The 21,061-nt window shown below is 44.9% G+C and overlaps 1 protein-coding gene across 1 annotated transcript in view; it reads left to right on the top strand.

Moving 5' to 3' along the window:
• TMC5 (transmembrane channel like 5) overlaps nucleotides 1-21,061 on the top strand; it is a 40,986-nt gene that overhangs the window by 18,064 nt on the left and 1,861 nt on the right. The window contains exons 9-18 of the mRNA XM_067706510.1: nucleotides 682-837; nucleotides 3,366-3,517; nucleotides 7,619-7,697; nucleotides 8,470-8,567; nucleotides 9,975-10,070; nucleotides 15,526-15,601; nucleotides 15,779-15,912; nucleotides 18,445-18,618; nucleotides 19,050-19,128; nucleotides 20,434-20,538. Coding sequence (XP_067562611.1) covers nucleotides 682-837; nucleotides 3,366-3,517; nucleotides 7,619-7,697; nucleotides 8,470-8,567; nucleotides 9,975-10,070; nucleotides 15,526-15,601; nucleotides 15,779-15,912; nucleotides 18,445-18,618; nucleotides 19,050-19,128; nucleotides 20,434-20,538 — 1,149 coding nt within the window. The remainder of the gene's footprint in view (nucleotides 1-681; nucleotides 838-3,365; nucleotides 3,518-7,618; nucleotides 7,698-8,469; nucleotides 8,568-9,974; nucleotides 10,071-15,525; nucleotides 15,602-15,778; nucleotides 15,913-18,444; nucleotides 18,619-19,049; nucleotides 19,129-20,433; nucleotides 20,539-21,061) is intronic.

Below are 21,061 nucleotides of genomic sequence, written 5' to 3'. Positions count from 1 at the left end.
TAAGCTTGCGGGAGGGCAGTTTAACAATTTATAACAAAGGTCTAAATGTAAATAGTTCTCGACCTCCCAGTTCCGGGTTTAAAGTTTTATCCAGTGGTTTTCAACTCGGAGTGGTTTTGCCCTGGGGACACATGGCAATGTCTGGAGGCTCTTTTGGTTGTCGCAGCCAGGGAGTGTGTACTCCCGGCACCTCGTGAGTAGAGGCCAGGGACGCTGCTCAACATTCTGCAGTGCACAGGACAGGCTCCCTGTCACAGAATTATCAAACTCTGAATGACAATAGCGCTAAGGTGGACAAACCCTGGTCCATAGAAAAAAATATCAAAAAAAAAAAGAGCAAGCAGAATTCATAAACGAAGGGGCTTTGGCAAGAGGCTTCCCTGGTGCAGACACACAGCCTTATTCTTCAAGGAGGTTCTGTGGCCTCAATGTATTTTCCCAAGATCATGGTCCCAATCTCTGTTTCTCTGAGATGGAAAATGTATTTAATGAAGGGATGGGGGTCTTGCCCATTCGAGATTTTCCCACAGGTCTCCTAATCCAAGTTCCTTGTGCACTTACCCCCTCTTTCCTGTGGATCTGGGGTGGATTTGTGTCACTAGGGGCAGCAAGACCTGGGGGGGAATCTTTGCTGACAGTGGAGGGGGTCTGCGGGTGAACTTGACGTCCTTGTGTTTACAGGAGAACCTGTCAGAAATCCGTCAGGAGAATGTCAAGTTAACACTCAATCAGCAGTTGATTCGCTTCTCTGCCCACCTGGCAGCCTGGGTTGTCTCTACTGGAGTGACCATTGCCTGCTGTGTAGCCGTTTATTACCTGGCTGAGAAGAACACAGAGGTAACCAGAGAGGCAGGAACTCCAGGGTCCAGAGCACAGAGAAGCGGGTGAAGGGATGGGATGCAGGAGGGGGAGGGGAGGGGAGAGCCCACCACTCAAACTGGGGTCGTGGCCAGCAGCATCCGCACCAGCGGGAAGTTTGCTAAAAAATGCAGAATCCTGGGTCCCTCCCTTGACCCATGATCTGCATCACAAGAACATCCCCAGGTGACGTGTGTGCACACCTCAGAGTGGGAAGCTGGGCTAGTGGAGAGATGGGAACTTTGGCCGCAGGCCTGGGGTCAGGTTCTGGTTTCCTCCTTTATTATTATATCCCTAATGTCTCTCATAGCCCCTGGCACCGAGTAGACACTCAATAAGTATTGTGAACCGACGGAATCTGGCAAGTGATTTACTCTTTCTAAGCCCCGGATTCCTTACCTGTAAACTGGGAATCCCTGCTGTGCAGGTGTGTGGTCAGAACCAGAGAAAAGTTACGGGGAGAGTCTCCTTAGTGCCTGGTACCCTGGGTGATTGAAGGAATGTTAGCTTTTTCTTTTTCTTTTTTTTTTTTAATGATATGAACTCTGAGACTAATTGGCTGGGTGGACAAAGTACTGTTTTTCTGTAGATTTCAGTCTTCTGGGAAATGGGGCTAATTTTAGCCCATTTTGCCCACCCCTAGAATTGTGGTGCAGGTTGGTCTGATTGTGTCACTTTCTTTAATGGCTTCCCATTACTCTAAATATAAAATCTATCCTCCGTGGCATGATTGATAGATCTTTTGTGATGTGACCCCTGCCCACATCTCTAGCCTCAACACCTCACAGCCACCCATATCTCACACCAGCAACACTAAATGGTGTGTCCAGAGTTCCCTGAACACACCATGTTTTTCCTCATCTCTGGATGGGAAACATTCATCCTGCACTGCCCTCCCCCACTTCCCTTCATCTGGCAAACTCCTCCTTTTCTTCCTCTCGACCTCAGCGTGAGTGACACTTCCTCCAGGAAGTCTTTTCTCAGCATCACTACCTTTACTAGATTGAGTTAGGTGTGCCTGACTCTGCAGTCTTTCCCTGTGCGCTGGTCACATGCAGCATCGAAAATGCTTGTTTATGCAACTGACTCTTCAAAAGAATAGCCAGGCACCTGGCCCAATACCTGGTACATAGTAGGTGCTCAACCCAATGGATGAAAAACCGAAGGAGGCAGCAGGAAAATGGGTGTGAGATTATATAAACCTAAGGCTTTGTCATCAACCATATTAAGGATTGCTCTGAAAGAGACAAAAGTGAATCACAGTCCTGTGGGTCTGGCACTGCCTACCTAGGGTGGAAGCTGTGACAGGGCAGTTGTAGGTATAAAGGAGACTTCTGAGTTTCTCCTTGACCTGGAAGGTTTGCTTCACACTCACCTGAAGTGAAGGAGGGTATCTAAGGAGGAGAGGAGGTAGAAGTGGAATCATTCCCATTGTTTGAACATCTTCCTGTGCCAGGCAGGATCAACCCTCTGCACAACTCCAGGAGTCGCATTCACTGGCAGCTACAGTTTCTCACGAATGGTGCCCCCAGCTGTGTCGTTTAGCAGCCCTGCGGCTAGACGTTCCCTTATTTGGTCTCACTTAATTCTTACAGTGTCTCTGTGGGTTACGTGATAATCTCCCTATCACGCAGACTGGCACAGAGGCTCAGAGAAGCCATGCATCTGGTTCGAAACCTTGCAGCTTATAAGCATGGGGAGGGGGCAGCATTTGACCCTAGGTTACTCTGGCTCCAAAGATACTGCCAGAATTACGTGTGGTGCTTTCAAAACCATCCAGAGGTAGATAGAGGCAGAGTCAGGCCTGGGGGTGGGGAATGGGAAACTGTCAGACATCAAATAAATCCACTGGAATCCCTTACCCCAAGGGCGTCTGGCAGAGGGGCAGCCCAGGCTTCCCTCCAGCCAAACACCTGAAGGCAGGGGCGCCCCTCTGACGCTCGTACAAATGTGCAGCAGGTGCTAGCAGAGGCTCCCCTTGCCCCTAATTCAGCATCTGAGGACAGGCGAAGCCGGGTGAAATGAACAAGGGCATGCAGGAGAGGGGAGGAGAAATTCCCTTGTGTGGTAGCTTCAGTGACTCAAGCTTTTGCTCCAAAGGCCAGGAGCACATTCTCATTCTTCCAAACCTCTTGGTAAGGAAAGTAAAGTCACAGAATGGCTGTTGGAGCTCAGGTCCCTGAGTCTGATAGACCAGGGTTCGAATCTGCCACTTCCTAGCTGGGTGACCCTGGGCAAGTATCTTCACCTCTCTGAGCCTCAGGTTGTCCATCAGTTAAGTCTATTAACACCCACCTGCTGGGCTGTAGTGGGAATTAAAGCATCATGTGGGTAATTCTCGGCCCAGGGTAAGTGCTGGATAAATGGTACCATAATAGCTAACCTCAGAGGATCTACTTCTGCGGTTTTCCCATCGTGACGATGGGAGTGGGAGGGTCTTCTGAGTCAGGCAGAGAGGGGTCCAGTGTACAGTTGGCATCTTGATTCTCTCCCTCCATCCCCTGTAGTTCCTGGCGAACCACAGGAACCCCGGGGCGGTACTGTTACTGCCTTTCGTTGTGTCCTGCATCAACCTGGTCATGCCTCGCTTCTACTCCATGTTCAGGCTGGTGGAGCGCTATGAGATGCCAAGGCACGAAGTCTACAGCCTCCTGATCCGGTAAGTGTGGCTATCACTCCCCACACCAGCTTCCATTTTTATGGAGGGAAATGGATGGAAGCTAGAAAGGGTTACACTCAAGTATCAAAGTTCTGTTTTCCAGAAAGAATTTCAAGAGTAAAGTGTGTTTTTATGGTATGGGTTAATAGCCATGAAGTCTAAAGGGCCCTGAGGAAATAGTTATTGAGTACATCTGCCTTTTGCTCAGAGTAATAGCTTATCTCTCCTAATTGCTCCCAGCCTGAGGATTAACATAGTTCTCAGTTATGAGATGTACAGATGGGCAGGTTGTGCACTGCACAAATGTTCTTGGCTAAGGCGTTGTGCGGGGACTGATATCATCCAGTGTTCCGATGAGTCAAACGGTGAGGCTGAGTACCCACCCACTGAATCATCCGGGAGGAACAGGTGCATTTTTGTAGTTCATCCACCCAAATGGAAGTGGAGGGGTTGCTTTTTGGCAATTCATTGGCTGGGAAGGGGTGACTTGTTGTGATTCCCACAAAGGCACTGTATGTGCTAGAGGTGACCCCAGAGTTTTGATAAACAGAGTATAAAACTACCCAAATTGTGTCCTTATTGCTTCTTCCTGGCTAGTGCCCTGACCAGTTCCTGGTTACGGTGGTGTTTATAATGATAAGGCTGTACATGCAGACTGACTTTCCTTATTGATCAATTCCAGAGCCATTACCTTACCATGGCCTCTGAGATCTGGCTCCTGGCCAGCTCTCCAACTTCATTTTCTGCTTCCCCCCCTCCTTCCTCAGTGCCCCCAGCCTTACTCACCTTCTGATTGTTCACAAACATGCCAAACTGCCTACCCACCTCAGGACCTTTGTACTGGCCATTCCTTGCTCCTGGAATAGCATATCTATGCTTATGTCTATGTTTATGGTTTCTTCATACAGATCTTAAACATTTCTGTTACCCTTAAATTTGTAACAAGCATATTTTAACACACGCATACACATATATACACATACATGTTTTAGATCAGCAGTTAGCAAACTACAGCCTGCAGGCCCAGCCTGCCTCCCATTTTCATAAATAAAGTCTTATTGGAGTGCAACCATGTCCACTATGGTTGCTTTCCTGCTACAACTGCAGAGTTGGGACACAGACTGTATGGCCTGCAAGGTCAAAAATATTTACTGTCTGGCCTTTCACAGAAAAAGTTGGCTGACTTCTAAGATTAATGTTTAGAGTTAATCTATATATGTATTATTCTCCTGAAGAAAAAAATCTGAGAAAGCCTCACTTCTACCCACCCTACACGTCTAGGTGCCTCCTTTCAATGGTTAGAAACAATTGGGATTTTGCGTGTGTGGTTAAAGAAACCATTTTAAATGTACAATTCAGGGGCATAAAACAATTTTTTTGGACATACACATTGTTTGACTGGCTTCTTTGCTCACCAGTGTTTGTTAAATGTATCCTACTTACAACTTCCTCGTTTTACAACAGACGATAAGACATCATTTTAGAGTAGATATCAGGATGGTCCGCCTTCGAAGTACTTCCACGTTCCCACATGTCTTTTATTTTGCCTTTCTACTTGAATGTGGGTTTGAGTGGACCAAAGACTCTGTATTCTACCTCCCTCTTCTGAGGTCTGCAGGTGTTGCTTTGAGGTTTTCTGACATCTGGCATGGTCAAACAATCACCCAGTTGCCCTTTCCAGACACTTCGTATCCGCTGTCTCTAAGCTCCGGGCATCCTCAGAACTACCACAAGCTCTGAGGAAGTCCTCTGCCAAATTTGTTCATATTTTTATTTCTGCTTTCTATTTTCCATAAATTCCTCTGTATTTCTGGTCTGTCCTTGGTGACGTGTTTTCCTCTCCTTTATGGGTCTTTTAGCTTTTAACTTTTCCATCATTTCAATGGAATTTGGATAGAGAGGTGGTAGGCAGGTATGCTCAGTGTGTCATTTTGATCTAATCCCTTTATCTAATTTGCATTTTTCTGATCCCAACAGAGATTCATTCTCTTTTAATATATATTAGCCCTACGTATTGCTTCATAAAATATTTAAGATCTTCTCTACACGCAGAGAAAATGAGAAAGCTCAGAAATAGACAATCATTCTGACCTATGATAAGCTTCTCCTGGCTTAGAAGAGTGTGTTTTCTAGTTTAACCTGGAGTTATACTGCAGTAAATGTATATGAAGTTCTGACACCCATTCTGATGTGTGGGGTTTTCCCACATCACTAAGCCATTCTCCACTATCAGTTGGTGTCCTATAATTTAATTCAACTCTGATACTATCTACCTGGAGATAGCGTCAGATCCCACAAGGTAAGGGCTCAGTTCCACAAGACTGCCCCCACCCCTACTTCAGATGCCAGTCGCAAATCCATGTGGTCACCCGGGCTTCTGACCGACTAGCTAGAGATGGGAGGTTCCAATGAACTTCTCCTCAGGTTTGATTAGTTTGCTAGAGCGGTCCACATAATTCAGAGAAACACTTTACCTACTAGATTACTGCTTTATTATAAAACGATATAACTCAGGGACAGCCAGGTAGAAGAGATATGTAGGGCAAGGTTTGGGGAAGGGGTGCGGAGATTCCTTGCCCTCTCAGAGATTTCCACTCTCTCCAAATATTGTCCTGTCACCAATCCGGAAGCTCTCTGAACCCCCTCCTTTTGGGTTTTTATGGAGGCTTCATTACATAGACGTGATTGATTAAATGATTGGCCACTGGTGGTTGAACTCAGTCTCCAGCCCCTCTCCCCTCCCTGGAGTCTGAGATAGGCAAGCTGAGTTCAGAACATCTAATCACAAGATTGGTTGTCATGGCAACCAGCCCCTAACCTTAATAGACCTCGGGGCTTCCCAACAGTCACTTCATTAATATAACAAAAGGCACCTTGATAGCTCTCCTCATTTAGAAAGTTCCAACGGCTTTAGGAGCTCAGTGCCAGCAAAGGGAAAGAAGACCAAACACATATTTCTTATTGTAAATCACAGTATCACTGTATACTAAGGTGTTAATCCAGTTGCTATTGAGGGTCTACTATAGGCTAAGCACTGGGTAAGAGGTTTGGGATCTGGAGTTGAAAAGACAGATCCTGTCCCTTTCTTCACAATGTTGTCTAGCGCAATGGTTCTCTACTTTTAGCATGCACCAGAATTACCTGGAGGGATTGCTGGGCCCCAACCCCAGAGTTTCTGATTCAGCAGATCTGGGTTGGGGCCAGAAAGTGTGCCTTTCTAACAAGTTTACAGATGCTACTGCTGGTCTGGGGACCACACTTTGAGAATCACTGGTCTAGTGGTGCATGATTCTTGACACACCAAGGCTGAAGACTTCTTAAAACCAGAAGGTATTGATTTAGGCAAAGTGACTGGGTTTAAGACCTCAGGCTGTTCAATCAGAGGGTCCTCGGTTTGAACCTTTGCCATCCCCCTAAACAGTGTGATCTCATACAAGTTATTTCATCTCTCTGCGTTTCAGTTTCCTCATCGGTAAGATAGGCATAAAATACCACCTACCTGATGATAGAGTTGTAAAGATGAAGAGGGATGATTTGATAAAGTGCTTAGCACGTTTACTGTCCATGGTAGCACCTGATGAATAGTATGTGTATGTACTACTGTTACAGTGAGAAACGAAAGCAGGCAGTTTGGAGACACCTAAAAGAAGGTGTATCAGTCAGAATAAATGAGGTGAAACTGTGGTAACAAATATCCCCCACCTCGAGCTCTCAGTGGTCTAGAATACAAATGTTTATTTCTTGTCCATGCTACATGCCCATCGTGGGTTGGCAGGGGATTTCTGCTCGTGTTAGTCACTCAGGGGTCCAGGCTGAGATTGCAGCAACCATCTCAAATACTTCTGATTGTCATTCCAGAGGGAAGACAGTGAGTCTTGAAGAGTCTCACTGGCATTTAAATGCTCTAGTCTAGAAGTGACACAAAATGACATACATCATTTCTGCTCACAACTCATTTGCCAGATCTAGCCATATAGCCCCACTCAACCACAGGGGGGCAGGAATTTCCATCCTACTGTACGCCCCAAAGGAAATATTGGCAAACAGCACTGATGACTGCTGTGGAGGGTAATGGTAGTTGTTTTCGCTTCTGTTTTTTAGAAACATCCTTCTGAAATTATCAATCGTTGGAATTCTTTGTTACTATTGGATCAACATTGTGGCCCTGGCTGGTGAAGAGGTGAGATTTCCATGCTGTTTTGCCTTAAGCTTGCCTTTGACCGCCAGGGAGGAAGTGAGTTTCTCAAGAGCTTCTGCTTATGATATTAGAGCAGATATCATGTTATTTTTCCATCCATCTGTCCATCTACTTATCCATCTATTCATCTAATCATCCATCAATTCTTCCATCCATCCTTCCATCCATCCTTGGGCCGTACACCTGAAACTTTCCTCATTCAGCCAAATCTAAAAGCTCTCAATCCATCAGCTCATAGCACTGACTTCCTACAGAGGTAGCTAACCACCATTTTCATAAGCTGATTAATTCAACCTTCCCGTTTGTGCTGGTCTGCTAAACCTCTAGGCCACTTTCTTAATCAAGAAGATATTAATTGATTTTTCATAAGGTTAATAAGCAAAAGGAGTGGAGGCATTATTCGCCATTGACACCTCCTGCTCTCCTTGGTTAAGAAACGGGATCCAGAAGGCATAGAACAAAGAAGAAAAATGTTAAAGGGGAGAGCTAGTGAGAAGGGAAAGTTTGGGTACCTGAGGAGGGCAAGCCTTAATGGGGGAAGAAGGAGCACAGGAAGAGAATAAACATTCTTGAAAACAAATTCACCCTAAAGGTGCATTTCTGTTGAGAGTGGGTCTGCTTTTCTGGGCACACAAAAATTCGGTCAAACTAAGCCACCAGCCACATTCTTAGGAGCACAGGGGGCCAGGAACAGATGGGAACTAAGTGGAGACAACAGCCTCCTCCCACATCCCAAATCTTGTTTGCCTTCCAGTGTTGGGAAACCCTCATTGGCCAAGAAATCTACCGGCTCCTTCTCATGGATTTTGTGTTCTCTTTAACTGATTCCCTCCTGGGGGAGTTCCTGAGGAGGTAAATATTTGTTTGTCTCCGAGTAATTATATCTGACGTTGTAACCAGAGCCATAGTCCTGGCTGAGCATGAAGTGTGGGTCCCTTCTGTACTCTAAGTGTATGTTGTTCTAAGTCTGCCTATTGTCCTTTGAAATATTGTTTTCTTCTGAATTAACTGAAATTTCATCTTGACCTGACAGTCCTGTTGTCAAAGTTCATTTAGTTCAATTGGCCCTATGCAATCTCCTGAGAAAGTTCTAGAAATTAAACACAGAAACAGAGAGTCATTTGAAATCTTATCCACAATAGACCATTTTAATATTCTAGTCTATGTATATTCCTCCAGATTTGTCTATGCACTGCTTTGTGTGTGTGTATACTATATAATTTTCAAAGACAAAAATGGGGTCACACTGCAAAATCGCCATGGAGTTTGCTCTTACTAATTCTGTCAGTATGCCTTGTCATCTTTCCATGCCTGTACCTATAGATTTATCTCATTGCTTTCGTTGAATTTAATTAATGCACGAATTTTTATTTTAGACTCCAGGTGTGCAGGATTAGGGCAATGTCATCATTGGCCCATGTGTGGTCCTCTTTTATTTATTCATTTATTTTATAATAATATTATGAGCATCTCATTCCTAACAGACATTTACTTATTTTTGCAAATTGCCCTAGTGATAAGATGGCATGGCATAATACTGATTCCTTCCTCAGTGGGTAGGTTGAAAGCCAAATTTCCTCACTCAGTTTGCCCAAACTCACTTTTAGTTCAGCCTCTGTCCAGGGTCTGGACATAAAGGTGAGAAGTTTTTTGTTGTTGTTGTTGTTTTGTTTATTTTTTACAACAGTTTTTTACTGGCAATTCCTCCGTAAGAAAAAAAATCAGAGTGGTCTCAAGTTTCTTCAGAATAAATGGGGACGTAGGGCTCCTCCTTGTGGACTTAGAAAACAGGGAAACACCATTAACTCAATAGCAGTAACTGAAAGCTGAAAAATTTCGTTTATTTGGGTTGAGAGTGCTGAGTTTGGTCCCTGAAAAATAAGGTTTAACAAGCAAAAGGTGGTATAAACAAGATAATAGTTGGGATAATTTAAATAATTATCTTATTTAAATAATACCTATTTTAAATTCATAATTAATTATCTGTTTAAATAGTAGTTGGGATAATTTAAATAATGTTCTCTAGAATTTTTTTGAACCACTTTAGCAGTACCTCCATTGGAATGCATTGTGTTAATTCCATTTTCCCTCAATTATTTCTTCAAAAACATGCTCATACTTGGAATTTTCAGAAATTTGCAAGGGAACTTATGACTTTATTCCAAACTGGTGAGGATTTGTCCTCCTTTTTCGATTGTGAGGAATCTTTTGAAAGAGGGAGTTGATGGTTTGGGCACTAAACTCATGACATTTTCACAGAATCATTGGACTACGGCTTATCACGAGTCTTGGCCGACAGGAGTTTGACATTGCCAGGAATGTCCTAGAACTGATCTACTCACAGACTCTGGTGTGGTAAGTTTTGACAATCTTTGGCTTGCCCCGTGGTTCCAGCCCGACTGTGGACTAGGCATTTTGGTGGCAATGCCCAGAATCTGTGGTTTTCCAAAGCTGCATAGGTGATACCAAATCCAGCCAGTCTGAGAACCATGAATTCATGTCCCAGACTGTCCTTTTCCTTTATGAGGACTTCAGCCAAGAATCAACATAGAGCAGGGATTCCTAACCTGGAGGGCCCCGGGCCATATCCAGCCTGCAAGTATGTTTTTCTTGTCGGATGCAGTGCTTTTTCTAAAAATTTGAATTAACCACCAGTATTTAAGAATCAGGGGATTTCACATAAAATTTAAAATTTCTGACTTCTCGCCAAAAAAGGAAAGATCTAGATCATCTCCCATTATGGTAACAATTGGCTGGGCCTTGAGCTGGGGTGAGTGGTTCCAGTTTGCTGCAGACCCACCTTGAGCTATTGTCTCCCCAGTATTGATTTGCCCTTGATTGTTGCCCTTATGCTGTCAGCTTTTTTATGGTAGAAAACTTTACTTTGTATTGATATCGCAACAGAACTGGGAAAATAAAGGCAGAGAAAGTTGCCTTACACTTGATCTGCTTCACTCCCTGGTGGTGGGGCCCTGGTAGACCTCTGGAGCCTTTGGGGTTTGCCACCTCAATTTTGGCAATTGTGTATGCGTGCATGTGCATGTGTGTGTGCACGTGTGTGTGTGAGCATGCATGTGTGTTTTGAGGATAGCCAGCTAGTTGCATCAAATTTTTGACAAGCTCACCTAGAAACTCAAACCAATAGCCAGTGACTATTTTTATTTATTTAATTTAACATGATGTAGCTAATGCCAGAATTCTGCATGGCATATTACATTGCCAGGTTCCATCTTTTGGGGGGTTGCTAATCTGAAAGTAGGGGATTTGGAGTTGAATAAACTTGGATTCTGGGGCTGGCTCTTCTACTCACTGAGGTCACTGAGCTTCTCTGAGCCTCAGTCTCATCTGTCAAACGCACATAATAACAGCTGCCTTTGAATTGTGTTGAGGATTAAATCAGATGATACAAGAAAACTGCTTTGCAATCTCCAACGTGCCATACAACTGTAAAGTGCTTTATTTTCCAGCTCTTTAAAGTTGCCCCGGGTGATTTGGCTATCTGCAAATAACTCACTAATGTCAGTGAATTTATTTTTGGAGGTGGTGAGGACTTTTTCTTTGTGTAGTTTAGCTGATGCATTTGCACACTGCCAGGTCACCCACTGGCAACTGGGCAGTTTACAAAGGCCTTTTACTCACATTATCTCAATGAACAGGATGCCGTTGGGCAAATAACATAAACTCTCTCTAAACCTTGGTTTTCTAATCTGTAAATGGGGGCGATGCTCGCACCTACTTCGCGGGGTTTTGGTAACGATTAAATGAGAAAATGTATGCATTAAGTGCTTAGCGAGTAACTGATTCAGAAATGTTTATAAGTAGGGATATTACATGGCTGTTGTTATCCTTAAGGGCTCTTTTTAAAAAATTGTTGTAAAAAACACATAACATAAAATTTACCATCTTAACCACTGGTAAGTGTACAATTCAGTAGTGTTGAGTACATTCACATTGCTGTGTAACCAATCTCCAGAACTTTTTCACCTTGCAAAATTGAAACTCTGTACCCATTAATCAACAACTCCCCATTCCCTCTCCCCTCCAGCCCCTGGCAACCAGCATTCTACTTTCTGTTTCTTTGAGTTCGACTAGTCCAGATACTTCATATAAGTGGACTCACATAGAATTTATCTTTTTGTACTCGTTTATTTCACTTAGCATGATGTCCTCCAGATTCATCCATACAGCATGTGTTAGTTAGAATTTCCTTCCTTTTTAAGGTTGAATAATATTCCATTGCGTGTATGTACCACATTTTGTTAATCCATTCATCTGCCAGTGGACACCAGGGTTACTTATGCTTTTTAGCTATTGTGAATAATTCTACTATGAATATGGGTGTACAGATATATCTTTGAGACCCTGTTTTCAATCCTTTTTGATATATACACAGAAGTGGAATCGCTGGATTGTATGGTACTTATGAGCACTCAAATTTTTTGTTGTTTAGTAAGTAATGCGGGTAAGTCATCTGATTCAGTATCCAGGTTTTTGAATCCTAGAGGCTGAGCCCTCATACTATTGACCATTCGACAGAGATTCCCAGGGGAAGTGTTAGCTTCGAGGCGGGAAAGCTTACAATGAGATGCTCATTATTCTGGGCCTTTAAGGTTTTTGTTAATAAATCATAAATAAGCACAATCAGAAACACACATATCTTTTCCTTTCTCTGTGGCAATTATAGATTTAATCTCTGTGGGTTTTAGGAGAATATTGCCTTTGATGATGAGCTTTAAAAGAAGATAATAGAGTGACACAAATTGAGTGTATGTTAGGGATGATGGTAGAAAATGAGGTGAGGAAAATGTTTCCCAAACTTTAGTCTTTTGTACACCAGCCTGCCTATTTTTGGGGCATATCTATCTATCACCTGTACTGTTTTTGACTTAATATTATCTTTTAAATTGTTTGCCTTTTTAAAATTTAAATATATTTTTAATGAGTCTTTATCATCATCAATGGAAAATCATATCATTTGACAGAAATTGCAAGTAATTTGAAAAATAAAATCAATTCCATCACAAAAAGTCATTAAATTCTAGCTAGGGCTTCCCTGGTGGTGCAGTGGTTGAGAGTCCGCCTGCCGATGCAGGGGACACGGGTTTGTGCTCCGGTCCGGGAAGATCCCACATGCCATGGAGCAGCTGGGCCCGTGAGCCATGGCCGCTGAGCCTGCGCGTCTGGAGCCTGTGCTCCACAACGGGAGAGGCCACAACAGTGAGAGGCCCGCGTACCGCAAAAAAAAAAAAAAAAAAAAAATCTAGCTAGATGCTGCTGTCTGTCAAGGCTCTCAGTCTAAAGGCTGCTTCTTTTTTTAAAGAAATGGAGGTTGGAAAGCGTTAGAACTTAAGGACCTCCTAGCACCAAACTGAGATTTTTTTTTCTTTTGGCCTCAGAAGCACTGGGGAGAGCTGAGTAACTCGATGCAGTTTAATGCCTGTCGTTTGTAACTCGATGCAGTTTAATGCCTGTCCCTGCAGGATTTCAGGCCTTCTTGAATGCCAAAGGGGGAGGAGGAATTCACGTCCCACATGTGGGACACCTGGATTAGGGCTGGCTGAAGGCCTCTGGTGGTTTAATTGATGGCTGTGTGGGTAGCGTTCTCTGCAAAATCTTTTTTTTTTTAAACATCTTTATTGGAGTATAATTGCTTTACAATGGTATGTTAGTTTCAGCTTCACAACAAAATGAATCAGTTATATATATACATATATTCCCATATCTCTTCCCGCTTGCGTCTCCCTCCCTCCCACCCTCCCTATCCTACCCCTTCAGGCGGTCACAAAGCACCGAGCTGATCTCCCTGTGCTATGCGGCTGCTTCCCACTAGCTATCTACCTTACGTTTGGTAGTGTATATATGTCCATGCCTCTTTATCGCTTTGTCACCGTTTACCCTTCCCCCTCCCCATAGTCTCAAGTCCATTCTCTAGTAAGTCTGTGTCTTTATTCCTGTTTCACCCCTAGGTTTTTCATGACATTTTTTTTTCGTAAATTCCATATATATGTGTTAGCATACAGTATTTGTCTCTCTCTTTCTGACTTACTTCACTCTGTATGACAGACTCTAGGTCTATCCACCTCATTACAAATAGCTCAATTTCGTCTCTTTTTATGGCTGAGTAATATTCCATTGTATATATGTGCCACATCTTCTTTATCCATTCATCCGATGATGGACACTTAGGTTGTTTCCATCTCTGGGCTATTGTAAATAGAGCTGCAATGAACATTTTGGTACATGACTCTTTTTGAATTATGGTTTTCTCAGGGTATATGCCCAGTAGTGGGATTGCTGGGTCATATGGTAGTTCTATTTGTAGCTTTTTAAGGAACCTCCATATTGTTCTCCACAGTGGCTGTATCAATTTACATTCCCACCAACAGTGTAAGAGGGTTCCCTTTTCTCCACACCCTCTCCAGCATTTATTGTTTGTAGATTTTTTGATGATGGTCATTCTGACCGGTGTGAGATGATATCTCATTGTAGTTTTGATTTGCATTTCTCTAATGATTAATGATGTTGAGCATTGTTTCATGTGTTTGTTGGCAATCTGTATATCTTCTTTGGAGAAATATCTATTTAGGTCTTCTGCCCATTTTTGGATTGGGTTGTTTGTTTTTCTGTTATTAAGCTGCATGAGCTGCTTATAAATTTTGGAGATTAATCCTTTGTCAGTTGCTTCATTTGCAAATATTTTCTCCCATTCTGAGGGTTGTCTTTTGGTCTTCTTTATGGTTTCCTTTGCTGCGCAAAAGCTTTTAAGTTTCATTAGGTCCCATTTGTTTACTTTTGTTTTTGTTTCCATTTCTCTAGGAGGTGGGTCAAAAAGGATCTTGCTGTGATTTATGTCATAGAGTGTTCTGCCTATGTTTTCCTCTAAGAGTTTGATAGTTTCTGGCCTTACATTTAGGTCTTTAATCCATTTTGAGCTTATTTTTGTGTATGGTGTTAGGGAGTGATCTAATCTCATACTTTTACATGTAGCTGTCCAGTTTTCCCAGCACCACTTATTGAATAGGCTGTCCTTTCTCCACTGTACATTCCTGCCTCCTTTGTCAAAGATAAGGTGACCATATGTGCGTGGGTTTATCTCTGGGCTTTCTATCCTGTTCCATTGATCTATCTTTCTGTTTTTGTGCCAGTACCATACCGTCTTGATAACTGTAGCTTTGTAGTATAGTCTGAAGTCAGGGAGCCTGATTCCTCCAGTTCCTTCTTTCGTTCTCAAGATTGCTTTGGCTATTCGGGGTCTTTTGTGTTTCCATACAAATTGTGAAATTTTTTGTTCTAGTTCTGTGAAAAATGCCAGTGTGCAAAATCTCTTTTCCAGAGCTGTGGATACTGTGTATGGTGGGACTTGCCTGCTTTGCTGTGTTGGAATCAGGCTCCCTCTGTATGAGTTTTCTAGGGCAGCTACAGCAAAGTGCCACAGACTGGGTGGCTTAAACCACACACATTTATTTTCTCACAATTCTGGAGGCTCAAAATGCAAGATCAAGGTGTTGGCAGGGTTGGTTTCATCTGAGGCCTCTGTCCTTGGCCTGTAGATGGTGCCTTCTCCCTGTGTCCTCACCTGGTCTTCTTCCCTCTGTATGAGTCTGTTAGGTCAGTGGCCTCATTTTACCTTAATTATCTCCTTAAAGGCCTTATCTCCAAATACAGTAGCATTCTGAGGTACTGGGTTAGGACTTCAACATATGAGTTTCGGAGGGACAGAACTCAGCCCATAACACCCTCTTTCCCTGCCCTCCGCACAGATTCCCTGTGTCTCCCCTGATCTCTGACACTCATCCCCTTTCTCTCATAGGATTGGAATCTTCTTCTGCCCTCTGCTGCCCTTTATCCAAATGATGACTCTTTTCATCATGTTTTACGTCAAAAATGTGAGTCAGTCTGAAGGTGGAACCATTCGGCTTTTCTCAGTCCCATGTGACCCAGTGGTGGCTGGAATTGGGTGTGGGGGCTGCTGGGAAAGGTGTCAGGGAGCTGGTGTCTGGCTGGGGTCCCTCTGGCCTGCTTCTCCGGCTACAGAAGGGAAGTGACTGCTTCTCTTTCTTCAGATCAGCCTGATGATGAATTTCCAGCCTCTGAGCAAAGCCTGGCGGGCCTCACAGATGATGACTGTCTTCATCTTTTTGCTGTTTTTCCCGTCCTTCACCGGGGCCCTGTGCACCCTGGCCATCACCATCTGGAGGTAGGAGATGGCAGACTTGGGGTGGGTGCGTGTTTTAACATATAGGTTTTATCATTCTTCAGGTATGGTGAGGCCAGCAGATCAGGAGACGACTACCACTGAAAAAATAATTTGTTATACTCACAGACCCCAAAGGGAGGGGGCACATCACACCATGGGTGGGTCACATGGGGAGGCACCAGGGTCCGTCAGAGGCAGAGGGAGAGAGCAGTCAACGTGGTCAAAAGTCTTTATTGTGGTTTCGGTGGGGAGGAAAGGGAAAGGCAGGGTTAGCGTGCTTAGGAGTGGTGAGTTTGAATAATCTCAGCAGGCTCTGGGGTATAGGGACCCTCTGGAGTTGGCTGGTATGTGACTCTGGGGTGATGGGGGCAGAGGAACAGGGCCCAGAGTGTGAGCGCTTGAGAGAGGAGCTGGAGGTGGGATGGGGGCTCAGGTTTGCATATGAAAGGCATGCTTTGTAGGCTAGCCCTGGGAAAGGCAGTCTCTGCAGGATCAGTAAGGCCCCAGATGCCACAGGTCAGAATAAAAAGACACGCTTCATTCAGTGTTTAACCCAAGTTGCCTTGGTAACCAACAGATGCTGCTACAACCAAGGGAGGCAATATATCCAAGTTGGGTCACCACCCGCCAGGTGCCCAGTCTTGACGGCATGCTTCCTTACTTCCTCCAAGTTCTGCAGCTTCCCAGCTGGGGAGAAGGCAGCTCTCCACATGCAGAACAGAACTTCCTCTAATGAACTGACAGGCCCTGTCTGGTCAGGCTCCCTCTTACCTCTCCAACCTCACCCCCATGGCTCCATCCTACTCCAGCCTCAAGGCTCTCAGTCTGTTCCTGGGACCCTGGGAGCCTCTCCTCACATGGGATGGGGTTACATCTTTGAAGTGCTCTCCCCAGTCCCTTTGCTTGGCGGTCTTCCTTCCACCCTCATCTCAAAAGTCCTCTTGAAGACCTGACTTTCACCACCATCCTCGTCTTCTGTCAGCAACCCCCTCCTCTCTCTCTCTCTCAGGGTGGTTTCCTTTGTTCGTTCCCTAGTTCGTGTCAGAAATGCCTTTGAATCTTTGTTTAATTACATACTCACTGCTTGACCATCTTTCCCACTAGAACCTGGGAGGGCAGGTATCATGTCTGTCTTGTTTACCGTGGACTCTCCAGGGCTTAGTATGCAGCACAGAGCCTGGTACTGATCTCAAGGAGACAGCAGTGAGCGTTGGTTTGAAGCAGGATCTTAGTTCCCTGCCCAGGACTTGAACCTGGGTAGCCTGGCTGAAAACCAGGAATCCTAGCTGCTAGACCAGAGAGGGCTAGAGGCTAGAAGCAAAGTTCCCCTGGCTCTTGCCCCGTTTGAAAGCAAGAATATTTCAAGGAGGCAAAAACTGTAAAAACAGGTACAAAGCTGCTTATTAGAGACACAGCACAGCAAGTGGGAGAGCACACAGGGAAACAGTTTTTTTAATTTAAGACAGAAGCAAGGCAGAGATACACACCTGGAGAGAAAAGGGTGTGGGTGTCCTCCCTAATGAGGAGGAATGCAGTAAAGAGGCGGTTAGGTCATTTATATAGAGCAGTTCTTGCACAACTTTTAGCCAAGATGGATTCCAGCGCAGAGGCCTGTGGGAGGCTTGGCATCACCTATTATGGGGTGGAGCCCCCTCCTTTTTAACCCCAAGGAGTCTTTCTGTGCATATGTAGTCAGGGAAGTCTCCGTGACCTCAAGAATCAGAAATATGTGTTCTCTTTATCTGGGCAGGACTCAGCTCCTCTCTGCCCCTGCCATTACTGTTAAAGTGTCCACTGGAGACAAAGTCCAGCTATTCACCCTGCTCCTGTTGTTATTTCTATCTGGAAGTATAGAAAGGAAACTGGCTTGTAAATGTCTAACCTGGAGCCCATCTATCTCCTGCCTCAGTACAAGGGCGGTAAACTTTTGTAGAATGAATGAGCAACCGAACACACAACAAGGGAGTTGATTTTTAGGATACTCGTGGAACTGGAACCATGAGGGTCTCAGCGGCTTCAGGGCAGGCTCTTCTGTTCTGTGATGTCCTTGACGCTCTCGCCGTGTTTACTCTCTTTTCTCTCTTCCTGACCAGTTCCTTGTTGCCTTCTAGTTTCTGCTTGTTCACAACAACTGATTTCATGTGGCCATTATTACAACTCTAGCTTCCCTAGATTACAGCCTCCCATCTTTGTATTTCTTAGTTCAAGTTCCTAAGGAAGAGAGTCTGATCGTCCCAGTTCATTTCTTTGTGCCAGGATACCACTGAGACCCTTCTGCCTGGTCTTTGGATTGGTTATGGTTGGATCAGGTGATACCCCTGTCCAAGAGCTGGTCCTTGGAGTGCAGGTCATGAAAACAAAACACACCAGCTGGGGCTATGAGCGAGAGGGTTTCCTTTGCAGGGGGATGTGGGTGGAGCAGGTAAGAATTGCTGGTTCCATGTTCAGAGCCCAGAAACGACTGGGCTATTCTAGAATAAACTATACCTGAGTCTGGCACTAGACATGCTTCTCTGTCCCTTGTTTTATCAGATTGACACCTTCAGCTGATTGTGGCCCGTTTCGAGGTCTGCCCTTCTTCATTGAGTCCATCTACAGGTGGATTGACACCCTGAGTCAAAGTCGCAGCTACCTGTGGGTCGTTTGGATCTACCAGAACCTTGTCAGCAGCGTGCACTTCTTCTTCATCCTCACCCTCATTGTATTGTAATTGGGGGCCCTTGGAAAACTAGTGGGGGAAATACCTCATCTACACGTCATGTGGGCAGCCGAGGGCTGTTTGGTGGGAAGGCAAAGACTACAGTGGGGCTCAGTGTTCTGGGTCATCCCGACTCTGCCCTTGAATTTTTCTAAAAGTTATTTAATATCTTCTTATCATTTTTGGGGGGGGTCTGTTTTTTTTTTTTTTTTTTTTTTTGCGGTACGCGGGCCTCTCACTGTTGTGGCCTCTCCCGTTGCAGAGCACAGGCTCCGGACGCGCAAGCTCAGTGGCCATGGCTCACAGGCCCAGCCACTCCGCGGCATGCGGGATCCCCCTGGATCGGGGCACGAACCCATGTCCCCCGCATCGGCAGGCGGACTCCCAACCACTGCGCCACCAGGGAAGCCCTGCCATTCTTTCTTTTCTTCTCTTCCAGAATCATCACTTACCTTTACTGGCAGATTACAGAGGGAAGGAAGATTATGATCAGACTGCTCCATGAACAGATCATTAACGTAAGTCCCATTGGATCCCTTTGTTATTCTCCCCTCCTTTTTAACATTTTGTAATGGAAATTTTCAAACACAGTCCAAAATAGAGAATAGTACAATGAACCTTCCCACCACCTAGCCCTGACAACCATTAACCTTTGCATACTCTTATGTCCTCTACACTATCTCTTTGCTGTAAATCTCGATTATTTTCAAGCAAAATCCTAGCCTTTATATCATTTTATCTGTAGACTCTTCTATATGCCTGAGAGATACACCCTTTTAAAAAACATAACCACGGTACCAATCATCACACGTAAAAGAAAATTTAGTAATTCCTTACTATCATCTTATAGTCAGTCAATGGTCAAATTTCCCCAACTGTCCCATTAAGTGTCTTTTTTTTTTTTTTTTTTTTTTCTTGCGGTACGCGGGCCTCTCACCGCTGTGGCCTCTCTCATTGCGGAGCACAGGTTCCGGACGCGCAGGCTCAGCGGCCATGGCTCACTGGCCCAGCCGCTCCGCGGCATGTGGGATCTTCCCGGACCGGGGCATGAACCCGTGTCCCCTGCATCGGCAGGCGGACTCAACCACTGCGCCACCAAGGGAAGCCCGCATTGCCTTTTTACAGCAGGATTACTCAAGTCAAAATCTGAAAAAGTGTCACACGTTGCATTTGGTTGATGTGTTGTTTACATTTCTTTCAATCTGTAGCTGTTCACACTTCCTGCTTCTCTTGCCATTTATTGTTGGAGAAACCAGGTCTTTTGTCTTGTAGTCGTTCCCACATTCTGGATATATCTGATTTGTAACCCTGCGGTGGTGTTTAGCACATTTATTTCTTTTTTCTTGTTTTTTAGCAAGTTTTAATTTATTTAATTTATTTATTTTTGGCTGCGTTGGGTCCTCATTGCTGCGAGTGGGTTTTTCTCTAATTGCGGCGAGCGGGGGCCACTCTTCATTGCGCACGGGCTTCTCATTGTGGTGGCTTCTCTTGCTGGGGAGCAAGGGCTGTAGGCGCGCAGGCTTCAGTAGTTGTGGCGCACGGGCTTAGTGGCTCCGCGGCATGTGGAATCTTCCCGGACCAGGGCTTGAACCCGTGTCCCTGCATTGGCAGGCAGATTCTTAACCACTGCGCCACCAGGGAAGTCCCGAGCACATTTATTTCTTTAACCTCTACTTTAAAATTAAGGAAACTGGGCTTCCCTAGTGGCGAAGCCAATGTCCAGGACCCTACCTGACTAAAAATCAACCTTTCCATCATTTACTTCCCAGCCCCACACCATCATTCATCCTCCATGTTTTTGTTTTTGTTTTCCTTCTTGGCAGGAGGGCAAAGACAAAATGTTCCTGATAGAAAAGCTGATCAAGCTGCAGGATATGGAGAAGAGAGCAAGCCCCACCTTGTTTACGCCAGACACGAGAGACGTGGAGGTGAGGCTGGAAGCCGCCTTGGGATCCCTGTGACACAGATTTGCCCTCCTGGGAAAAGTGCATCAGGAAACTAGAATCACATCAGGGCACTTCACTTTCTGTGTTTTAACATTTCTGTATTTTTTATTAAAAAAAATAATACGCGGGCTTCCCTGGTGGTGCGGTGGTTGAGGGTCCGCCTGCCGATGCAGGGGACAAGGGTTCGTGCCCCGGTCCAGGAAGATCCCACGTGCCGCGGAGCGGCTGGGCCCGTGAGCCATGGCCGTTGAGCCTGCACGTCCGGAGCCTGTGCTCCGCAGTGGGAGAGGCCACAACAGTGAGAGGCCCGCGTACCACAAAATAAATAAATAAATAAATAAATAATATGCATTCACCATGTTCTATGCCTGGCCCCATTCTAGGTTCTGGGGTTATCATGGTACCACAGTAGGGCTCTACCCTCGTGGGGCTTGCCTGCATCTTTTCCATAACCCAACCGAAGAGAAATATATCCCACTGAGATGAAAAATGGCTTGAAATCTCA

This window comes from Pseudorca crassidens, chromosome 15, assembly GCF_039906515.1.
Source record: "Pseudorca crassidens isolate mPseCra1 chromosome 15, mPseCra1.hap1, whole genome shotgun sequence".
NCBI classification, from domain to species: Eukaryota; Metazoa; Chordata; class Mammalia; order Artiodactyla; family Delphinidae; genus Pseudorca; species Pseudorca crassidens.
This window is presented reverse-complemented; position numbering and strand designations above follow the sequence as displayed.